This window comes from Pteropus alecto, unplaced genomic scaffold, assembly GCF_000325575.1.
Source record: "Pteropus alecto unplaced genomic scaffold, ASM32557v1 scaffold67, whole genome shotgun sequence".
Lineage (NCBI taxonomy): Eukaryota > Metazoa > Chordata > Mammalia > Chiroptera > Pteropodidae > Pteropus > Pteropus alecto.
The window spans coordinates 8317797-8328452 of NW_006441061.1; the positions used below are offsets into that span (position 1 = coordinate 8317797).

The 10656-nt window shown below is 66.5% G+C and overlaps 1 protein-coding gene across 3 annotated transcripts in view; it reads left to right on the forward strand.

Annotated features, from left to right (window-relative positions):
• Positions 1–414: 414 nt before the first annotated feature.
• Positions 415–10656, forward strand: part of BRD3 (bromodomain containing 3) — a 21860-nt gene continuing 11618 nt past the window's right edge. The window contains exons 1-7 of one of the 3 annotated variants that reach the window (XM_006918095.3): positions 415–1988; positions 2612–2936; positions 3796–3933; positions 4722–4869; positions 5734–5948; positions 7832–8203; positions 10213–10341. In XM_006918095.3, coding sequence (XP_006918157.1) covers positions 2724–2936; positions 3796–3933; positions 4722–4869; positions 5734–5948; positions 7832–8203; positions 10213–10341 — 1215 coding nt within the window. In that variant the 5' untranslated portion in view covers positions 415–1988; positions 2612–2723. The remainder of the gene's footprint in view (positions 1989–2611; positions 2937–3795; positions 3934–4721; positions 4870–5733; positions 5949–7831; positions 8204–10212; positions 10342–10656) is intronic. The other 2 variants (XM_025051139.1, XM_015594177.2) reach the window with 2 other exon arrangements.

Here is a 10656-nt window from a genome sequence, read left to right on the forward strand (position 1 = left end):
AGCTGGTGCTGGGGACAGAGGACAAGCTGGGAGGGAGCTGAGGGCCAGGGAGGGCAGCGCTGCCTGCGTCCACTGTGGCAGAGGGCTGGTTCTGCACCCTGACGGGGACGCACGTTTGCCGGGGAGTCCCCACGTGCAGTCCCTGCGGATGTGGGGTACCTGTCTGCCAGACACGGGCCGATGGCATCTCTGCCCTCGAGGCAGGACCGGACGCAGCTTTCACTTCCGGATGCTATGGAAGGGACGCCCTGTGGCCTGCAGTGACCAGTGCAGTGAGCACGTGCCCAGGCCAGGCACTGGTCAGCCCTAGTGTGTTGGTTGGGATTTGCCCTGGCACCGCCCCCACCCCCACCCCGCCCCTGCCTGGCCCAGGGCTCCTGCGGGTCCTGGGCGCCCACCCCAGGACGTGTGTGTCCCGTGTGCGTGGCTGGAGCTGGCTTTCTGCTCAGCCGCAGGTGTGGAGCCGTGGCTGGCGAGGGAGGGAGGCCGAGGGCCAGGACAAGCCAAGCCTGACCCTGCAGTGAGCCGTGCTCAGCTGCCCTCGTGCCTGGAGGAGGCTAGCCTTCACCCTGGCCAGTAGCCCTGGGTCCTCCTGTGGGCTCCATGTGTCTCCAGGTCAGTTTCAGCCCGCGACTGTGTCTGCCCACTTCCCAGCTCCCTGGGCCGAGCAGCAGCACCAGGTGCTGGGCAGCCACCCACTCACGGGTCGACTGCCCTGGGAGGGGGCAGCAGCACAGCGCGTCCTTCCCCGCGAGCTCCTACCGAGGCGGTCAGTGCAGGGCTGTGCGGCGCTTAGTGCTCGTCCAGCACCGGCCGAGCGCACTCTGCGTCTGACTCCTAACCTCAGAGAGCCCGTGGGGACTCTGGGGGGCTGGATCCCACGGCTGCAAAGGGCAGAGCTGGGACTGGGAGCGACAGGCTGGCCCCGGTGTCTGCTCTACAGCCCCGAGGTGCCTGGGGTCCGGGGGGCTGATGTTCCAGGAGGTTCCGGAAGGCCCTGGCAGGTGGCGGCATTGGGGCAGAAAGGCCTGGAGGCGGCGAGGGTGCGAGCTTGTTCCTGCAGCGAGGGAGGGCGAGGGCCAGTGCAACCGCAGCAGCCCAGGAGGGAGATTGGTCACTGGTCATGTTGGGCCCCATCGGCCAGAGGGGGGACGGTGCTTTTATGTGAGCGATGGAGCCACTGGAGGGTCTGGAGTGGGTGAGGGACTTGCTTTGGCCTGGCTTGGTTTGACAGGGCCAGTGCCGCTGGGGAGGGCTCCACCTGTGGGGAGGGCAGACCCCGGGCGCTGTCACCGCGGTCCCGGCGGGAGGCGGCCATGCTGGGCCGAGTTCAGGGTTGCTGACCTCCCAGTGGGCATGGGGCTGCGAGGTGGTGAGGATGACCAGCTTGGTGCCAGGGTTTCTGTCTGGCGGTGAAGACGCATCAGCACCAGCCGACATGGCTGCCGTCTCCACTGAGCCACTGGCCTGAGGCCATAGCTACCTGCTGACCTGGTCACTGGTTACAGGCCTGGTGAGAGGCGCCCCCTCACCTTGAGTGGGCGGAGAGGGGCCGGGCTCCCCAGAGGACAGGCGGGGCGCCTAGTGGGTCTTCCGGGATGTTCCTCGAATGAGCCGGCAGCGGGGCAGGCTGGCTTGGAGGGCGAGAGGGCTCATTGGCGCCCTGTTCGCCTGGGGCTGCAGCAGGGAGGGGAGTCAGGGTGCTCGTCAGCGTCTCCCAGCCAGCGCTCTGGGAAGGGCCCCCCCGCCCCCCACTTGTGGCCTGTGCTGCCAGCGACCGGGGTCATAACAGTGGCTGGTTCCAGTGGCTGATAGCGGAACCTCCTAAGGCCATCTGGCCCCTCCCGTGGCGAGTGCTGTCTCCGAATGTGGTGACAAGTTCACACAGAAGGTGCAGGGACACAGGAAAAGCGGCGTGTAGCAGAGCACACAGACGCCGCTGGAGGTCAGGTTCCGCGGGCAGCCCCCAGGCTGCCTGTGTCCTTCAGGTAAAGGCGGGGCGCTGGCTTCTAGGACGTCGGGGTGGCCTGTGCGTGCTTGTGCTGCGCCGTGTCCCTCGGAGAGCATTCCCGAAAGCTGGCCAGGGCTGGGGCGGGGTCCGCAGCAGCCCCTCGCCGTGGACTGGGCCCGCCACCCCCGTGGGCCAGGGGTCGGCTGTGTCACGGCTTGGCTGTCATCACAAACCCAAAGCTGGTTCTCGTGGTTACGGTGGAACCTCGCTCGCGTGGCGGCAGGCGGGGGGCCCGGCGGTTCCGGGCTCGGCGCTGTGGGGAGCGTGGTGCAGCGCTCTGCGGGTCGCTCGTTCCCTAAAAACTTGCCATGGCTGACACCAGTGGACAGTCGGGCCCCACAGGCAGGTGGTCATCAGGCCATGGGCCGAGTCTGCGCCTTGGCCCCTGGCGCTTCCCCACTGCCCAGGTGGCACATGTTCGTGTGCTGTCCCGTCCCCCGTGTCTGTCCTCCAGTTCGAGAGGGGTTCTGTGGCAGGCGAGGCTCTACTTGACCAAGGCGAGGGGCTTCCCGTGACCGCAGGGCGTGCCGGGGGGCCCACAGCGGCCGGGCAAGGCGGCAGGGCTTGGGGTGACCGGCCTTTCTGCTGTCCTGCCTGTAGGTGCTGCCTGGTCGGGCCTGGACATGGGATGCCACGCCTCCGCGGGGAGCACAGAGGAAGCCAGGGCCCCCCCGAGCCGCTGCTGTGACGGCCAGTGAGCGTGCGCCGGAGGATGTCCACCACGGCGACGGTCGCCCCCGCGGGCATCCCGGTGGCCCCGGGCCCCGTGAACCCGCCCCCGCCGGAGGTCGCCAACCCTGCCAAGCCCGGCCGCAAGACCAACCAGCTGCAGTACATGCAGAACGTGGTGGTGAAGACGCTGTGGAAACACCAGTTCGCCTGGCCCTTCTACCAGCCCGTGGACGCCATCAAGCTGAACCTGCCCGTGAGTGCCCGCCCCACCCCGCTGCTCCAGCTCCCGGGAGGGGCTGCCCCCACCTTGGCAGAGGTGCTGCCTGAGATGTGGCTGGTGCGGGTAAGCCCGGCGCACAGCCGGTGCCTCCAGGGGCGGGGACAGCCCAGGCCCTCAGGGACCAGGGAGCTACGGGGGCTGCTCACGCACGCACGTTGGAGAACAGGGAGCGGCTGACCCGGGGGCCGGGCGGGGGAGGGAATCCTGCCTCTCCGTGTTGGGGGCGGGGGGACGGGCTGGCGGTGGTAGCGGTGCCCAGGCTCACCCATGGCTGCCTCCTGTCCCTTGCACCCTCCTTGAGGTGCGATGCTCTGTGTGGGTTGACACTCGGTTTCCAGGGGGAACACCCCCCGCCACACACTGACTCTCAGGGCTGACCTGACGTCCGATGGCTTTCTTCGGGCCCAGAGAGAGAGTCCTGCCTGTTACAAGCGATGCCCTGGGCCAGCACTTGGTGGTCTGGGTTCTGGGCCCAGCTCCACCCTGGTCACCTGAGGCCCTTGAGCAAGGCTTAGGGTCTGGGTGGGGGCGTGGCCCCGTCTCCAGAGTGTAGACCGGCCCCAGTGCCACGGCTCTGTGCCTCTGTGAGAACCTCCCCTCCGCGCAGGACCCTCGCCAGGCGGGAGGTTTGGAGGAGGTTCAGAGCTGGCCGGGTGTGCGCCCTGGACCACACGCCCACCTACCCTCACTCAGGTGACCAGAAACCGCCTTTGGCTCAGCCCTGTACCCAGGGCAGCCGGGAAGACTGCTCTGTGTGCAGTCACTGCCCCTGAGAACTACAAAATAGTTAATGTTGCGTCCTTAGTAACGCCTGTGAAAATCTCTTTCCTAGGATTATCATAAAATAATAAAAAACCCAATGGACATGGGGACTATTAAGAAGAGACTAGAAAATAGTTATTATTGGAGTGCAAGTGAATGTATGCAGGACTTCAACACCATGTTTACAAATTGTTACATTTATAACAAGGTAAGAAGGTGCACGTGGCACGGGCCCAAAGCGACCCGCGAGCTGCCCGCTGGCCCAGGGCAGACCCGGGGTGGGGAGGGGCTGACACGGGGCCCTGAGACTGGCCCGGCTGCTTTGCAGCAGGCTTGGGCAGACGTCGGCCGTCACGCTGTCACCCTTGGCACCTCTCTGGCCCGAGCCCCACGGGCAGTCCCCGTGCTCTGGCCTCGCGTGGGCCACGTCCCTGCGGGAGGGAGCGAGAGCTAGAGGGAAGTGATACGTGCCAAATGCTTCATCGACAGCGTCCGCACCCTTGGACCTGGACGTTCTCCCTCTAGACATACCGAAGGGGTCATCGTAGGCTCACACCCGTGGACAGTTAGAGCACCTGCATGCAGGGCCATCAGAGAGTGGCTAGACTCGTTCGTGGCAGCCACACGCAGCCTCCCAGAATGATGCGGGTACTTCATGATAAGAGGGGGCATCCGCAAGAGGGTTTTTAGCCGGAGGAGCAGGTTAGGGACGTCCCCCGTGATCCTGGCCGTGCGGGGTTCTGTTTTAAGGTGACGGGGCAAAGACGAACCAGTGCTGAGTTGAAAGTTCTTTGTCTCCACGTGACGGACGATGGGTGGGTTTTAGTCTTCGTGATTTTCTGAATTCAAGAGTTTCCATGTTAAAACGTATTCCTTTTGCCTTAGCAAATCTCTTATCAAATTTTTAAATAAATACATTGAACTGCAAGCGGCAATGTAATCTGCAAGCGCGTGGCTCGTCCCCAGCTTGTAACGTCGGTTTTCCCGTGTCTTCAGCCCACAGATGACATAGTGCTAATGGCCCAAGCCTTAGAGAAAATTTTTCTGCAGAAAGTGGCCCAGATGCCCCAGGAGGAAGTTGAATTGTTACCCCCTGCTCCGAAGGGCAAAGGCCGGAAACCGGCTGCGGGGACCCAGAGTGCAGGTAAAGGGGTGGACGGGAGCTGGATGCCTGTGGCTGTTCTGTCGTGACGTCCCGGGCGGACGTCTCTTCTGGGGGGGCCCCTCGGCCCCTCCGGACTCAGCTCAGTTCCCTGTGTGTGAAGTTGGGGCAGCGACGAGATGGACTCCAGGAGCCACGTCTCAGCTCTGTGACCCATAGGTCCTCTGAGACGTGGCCCTTGCCGATGTCGCGGTCTGCCTTCCCGCGGCTCTGGGGAGGGGACCGTGGCGTTGCCGCGTCCCGTGCTCCTCAGCCCTGGCTCTGAGGCCACTTTCCCCAGAAGTCACAGCTCTCCCCGTGTCCTCTCCAAGCGCGTGTTACGTTCTCTGTGACAGGAGAGGGGCCAGGTCACCCGCCGGGGAGCGTGGCGGGGTTAGGTGCCGGGGCCGCGGGGCTGTGCCTGGTTTGGGAACCTAGAACAGAGTTGGGTCCCTATAGGCCGACCAGGTGGACTGGTCCTTGAGAGAGGCCGGGGGGTCACCAACGCTGCTGACCATCCCACTTTGCAGATGGGGACTGTGGTGGCTAAGTAGGGTCACTCAGCCGCTTACTGGCGGAATCTGAGGTGGCCGACAGTGTCTCGGGCACAGACCCGGCGCTTACCTGCCAGGCTGTGTGGCTCGTCCTGGCTCCCTCCTTCAGCCTCGGGTCCCGGCACAGGCGACAGGCCTTTCGTTTGCCCGCTGAGCAGGCCTTGCGGAGGCAGCCAGGATGCAGGGCCAGGGGTCTCGGGGTGAGGGGCTCCTCTGGGATCTGTACTCTGGCTGCAGAGGAGGGTCCACGAAGCTTCTGGAAGTGTGGCGCTTCCCTGCCGGGCATGTCCAACCTCTTTTTCGTGTTTTCAAGGTACGCAGCAGGTGGCGGCCGTGTCCTCTGTCTCCCCAGCGACCCCCTTTCAGAACGTGCCCCCCGCAGTCGCCCAGACGCCCGTCATCGCTGCCACCCCTGTGCCAACCATCACCGCAAACGTCACATCAGTCCCTGTGCCCCCGGCCACCGCCCCTCCGCCTCCCGCGACACCCATCATCCCCGTGGTCCCGCCCACGCCGCCCGTCGTCAAGGTGAGTGTCCCTGGGCGCCAGGCCGGCCTGGGGTCTGAGCGCTGGTCACTGTTCCTGGGTGTGGGTGGGCGTCGGGCGGGGCAGGAGGCGCTGCTGCCTTTCCTGGGCACCGGCCGCTTGTCGGGCACTTGGTGCATGTGACTTTGGAGTGGTCTGGCTGTGCCCGTGAGGTCGGGCCGCTGTTCCCGACTGATGCACACGAGACCACGACTCCGGAGCTGCAGGTCACACAGCTGGTGAGGGCAGGCTGCACTTGGGCCCCAGCCCCTCGGGCCCCGAAGTCCAGGCCTTCGCAGTGCATGGGTCCCCGAGGGGAAGTTGTAGGAGAGGAGGGTGGGAGGGGTCCCGGCTCTTCCCTGCTCTCCCTCGGACTTCTGGCGGTCAGCACGGGGCGGGCGGTGGCCTGGCCGTGGTCTTGTGGCACCAGCTTCATCGGTCACCCCACCGTTAGCGGGAGCACCAGCATGTCCGTCCGTGGCAGGGACCGTCCTGGCCAGTCCGGGCTCGGAGCGGGTGCTCCCCACCTGACCCGGGGCAGGTGAAGACTGCCGAGCCCCCTGCTCCGCCCAGAGCGAGCCCCGAGCGGGCACTGACGTGTACCGTCTTCTCCGATTTGACCCTCACAGCGACCCTCTGGGGCAGGCAGTATTCCCCCTCTTACAGATGAGGAAGCAGGCGCTCAGAGGGGTTAATGGCTCCCGCAGGTAAAATGCCACCTCTGCTGCTTTCCCCTCCCCTGTGGCCTCACTGCCTGCACTTCCGGGCGGCGTTCAGCCAGGCTGCCCCACACAGCACCCGCTGCTCCTGGAGCATGTCCTGTTTGCCATTGCCAGATGGGTACCCTCCCACCCCAGGCCTCTGCGGCACGCGCTTGGCGTCTCGTGGGTGCCCCTCATTAAGTGTTCGCGGGTAGCCAGTCTGGGGGTGGCGGCTTGGCTGGGGCGGCCGCCGCGGTGGTGTTCTAGACAGCAGACGCCTACGAGGCCATCGGCCACGGCGCCTGCGGCCCTGAGGGGCTCCTCTGCCTGCCTGAGCTGAGGTGCGGGGGCCGGGTGAGCTGGTCCTGGCTGCAGGACGTGGCTGCAGTGCCCGTGGGCCCTAGGGCCAGTCATTGCGCCTGGAGAGGCCACAGGCCGGGGGTGCTCAGGCATTAAACACGCTCACCGGACCCCGCCCCGCGTGAGCGTCAGCCCTGGACACACCTCCTGAAGGCCCCGGGTCCTTGCAGTGTCCGTGGCTGGGGGGAGAGCTCCAGCCGGCCCCCTCCCTCATCTGGGTGAAGTGCAGACCCACCCACTCCCTTAGCCCCTGGAGCCCTCGTCCGACCTGCTGCTGCTGCCTGTGTCCCCTCCCTGCATGCTCCGCCCGCCTCGCCCCGTCCTGCTCCACTGCGAGTGTCCCTGGAGCACCGGCTTTGAGGCCTTTGGGACTTTCCGGCCGGCCTTCACAAGCAGGGGGTTCCCCCGTTCCTGCTGTCCCTGAGCCCGAGTGCCGCTTGGTGACAGCCCCGGTCGTAGTGCCACCTCTGTCGTGCTTGTCTCTGGAGCCCCTCGCGCGCCCGGCCTGGGGTGCTGGTTTGGTGCAGATGAAGTGCGTGGGTGTCACGAGCCAGCCCACCGTGACCAAGGGAGAGGGCCCTCAGGGTGGCTCGGGGGTAGGTTCCCAGTCCAGCCTCGCCACTACCAGCTGTGTGACCTTGGGCCGGCGACGTGGCCCCTCTGAGCCTCCGTGTCCTCCGTGCCGTGGGGGCGGCTGGGCCGCGTGCATGGCGTCGCTTCGCTCGGTGCCTGGCGGGGTCAGCGCTCCCGAAGCGTGGCCGTGACGACGCGTGTCCTTACGCCGGGCTTCGTCCCTGGTGCTCACCGGGGGTTTTGCTGTCGCAGAAAAAGGGCGTGAAGCGGAAAGCGGACACCACCACGCCCACGACGTCCGCCATCACCGCGAGCCGGAGCGAGTCGCCGCCGCCGCTGTCGGACCCCAAGCAGGCCAAGGTGGTGGCGCGGCGCGAGAGCGGGGGCCGGCCCATCAAGCCGCCCAAGAAGGACCTGGAGGACGGCGAGGTGCCCCAGCACGCGGGCAAGAAGGGCAAGCTGTCGGAGCACCTGCGGCACTGCGAGAGCATCCTCAAGGAGATGCTGTCCAAGAAGCACGCGGCCTACGCCTGGCCCTTCTACAAGCCGGTGGACGCCGAGGCCCTGGAGCTGCACGACTACCACGACATTATCAAGCACCCGATGGACCTCAGCACCGTCAAGGTCTGCGGCCGGCTGGGCTCCGGGCGGTGGGCGGTGGGGCTCCGGGCGGCCGGTCGGCCGGCCGCTTCCCGCACAGGTGTCCCGGGCACTGCGTCAGTCCGCTTGCTCCGCCGACGCGCCGAGGGTCCATCGTGGCGCCGGTGTCCCGGGCCGGCCTGCGGGTGACTCGGTGGGGCTGGCCGGGCCGGCGGTACGTTCTGCTCTGGTGGCCGAGTCTGCAGCTTCATTGTCGTCCACCCTTCCAACCTGGTTGCCTCATTTCCTGACTGGCCGGGCCGGCAGTGCGTTCCGCTCTCTGGTGGCCGAGTCTGCAGCTTCACTGTCGTCCACCCTTCCAACCTGGTTGCCTTATTTCCTTCCTTCCCGCCTCCCGTCCTGGAGCGGTGGCGGGTGTCTGTGCTGTTAGGCAGGGAGGCCCTTTCAGGTGACCCACCCCCTCAGCAGACGGAAGTGGGTCCCGGAGTGGGGACCGAGAGCCTGGCCTCCAGCTCCTCCAGCTCCTCCAGCTCCCGTGCCAGGGTCTTCCTGCGTCAGAGGTTCCCCACCGTGCTTGTGCGGGTTTGCTCCAGGTCAGGCCAGCTGTAAATCCGCAGAGAGTAGGCTTGTTCCCAGAAGGTGGCACCCCCAGGACAGCACCTGGGATCACCTCCCAGGGAGGCCTCCCTGAGTGCACACGGGCAGGCGGGGAGGGGGCCTGAGCCCCTGTCTGGCCCGGGCTCCGGCACGCCCGTCCTCCCTGGGCAGAGCTCCGAGGCAGCCTGGCTTTGGTCTCTGGCTTCTGAGGAACACCCCAGGCAGCTGGGTGCGTGTCACCCGCCTCCTCCCTGGGCTGCCCTCGTGGCCCTAGGAAGGGCTCCTCCCCCACAGAAAGGGTCAGTCGTGTCTCTCCGTCATTGGGGTCTGGGCCTTGACTGGCTGGTTTCGGTCATTCTGCCCCGCTGCCCGGTGACGCCTACCTGGCCCTCCCCCGGGGTGCTGCTCGCTGCCCCCGTCAGACAGGCCCGGCTAGGCGGCCGAGCAGCTCCCTCGCTCTCTCTGAGCGTCTTTGCCACCTGCGGGGCAGGGCTCCTGCTTCCCTGGGCACGGATGGGGTCAGCGCCGTGGCCCCGCCCGTCCCGGGAGCCCAGGAATGCTGGCTGTTTTCGTTGGGGTGTTCTTTTCCTGCGTGGGCAGATATGCACAGAGGGTCATTGCAGGTGTTCACGCAGCGCAGAGGCAGGTGGAGAGTGGGCGTCAGCTCTGCCGTCGCCCCCTTTCCACAGGGGTCCCGGCGGTGGCTGGTTACACCTTGCCAGACTAGCCCCTGGCTCCAGCTGGCTCTTTCCGGGCGCGGTTTGGCTGCGGGCAGCGGGATGTGGGCTCTCCCTGGCGGGCGGGTAGGACAACGCTGTGCTCCCATCTCGTTGTCACCACACGAGGCCCACATCCCCTCTAAGTACCGGGCCTGGTCCTGGGGAGTGGGGGGATGCGGAGACTCGGTCATCAGGGCCGAGCGAGTGTCCCTAGCTCCAGGCTGGGGCATTCACGGTGGTGACGCTCTCCGTGTCCTCAACCCCCAGTCGTTCTCAGCTGCCACCCTGCGTGCCCCTCGCTGGTCACACTTCTGTTCTCGTGTGCAGTGGGCCCTTGTCTTGCTTCCACCGAGTTTTTTGCTGGGGTGGCCGGGACAGTCTGGTGCCCCTGTGAGGGGGGGCTGCTGACAGCACCCGGATGTCATGGAGAAAAAACTAAATGTTTCCAGTGGAGTGGAAGCCCTGGGAGAGGCGGGGTCCGGTGGCGGTTGGGACTTCCTGTCCAGCACCTTCCCTCCCCGCCAGGGGTCTGCCTCTCTGTGGGGTTCCAGAGCCTCCCCTCCCAGCCCCCGAGTCCCCCTTCTCCCTCTCCAGGCTCCCCTGCAAGGTGTCGGGGCTGGTGGCGGGGCGCGGAGGGCCCCACGGCCGCGCGAGCGGGTCTGGCTGGGCCTGGGACGCTGGCCGGCGTCCCTCACAGCCTGTCACTGTGTGTTGCAGAAGAAGATGGACAGCCGCGAGTACCCAGACGCGCAGGGCTTTGCGGCCGACATCCGGCTAATGTTCTCCAACTGTTACAAGTACAACCCGCCGGACCACGAGGTGGTGGCCATGGCTCGGAAGCTGCAGGTAACCGGGGCGTCCTGGCGCGCACGGCTCCTGGAAGGGCAGAGGCGTCCCAGGACGTCCAGCTGGGGAGGCCGCGGGAGCCTCATCCATGCAACATGCTGCTCCTGCCAGTGCCCGGGTGCCAGCCAGGCCCCAGCCTGCTTCCCGGGGACCTGGTGACAGACAGGCCCCTCTGCCTTCCAGGAGCTGCGGGCTCAGGTGGGGGGTGGGCAGCGAGTCGGGGGGTTGGGGCACAGGGAACAGGACCTCGGGCGGAGAGGAAGAGAAGGCGCCGTCCGCTCTCCTGCAGCCCGACTGGCGGACGGTTCCGGCGAG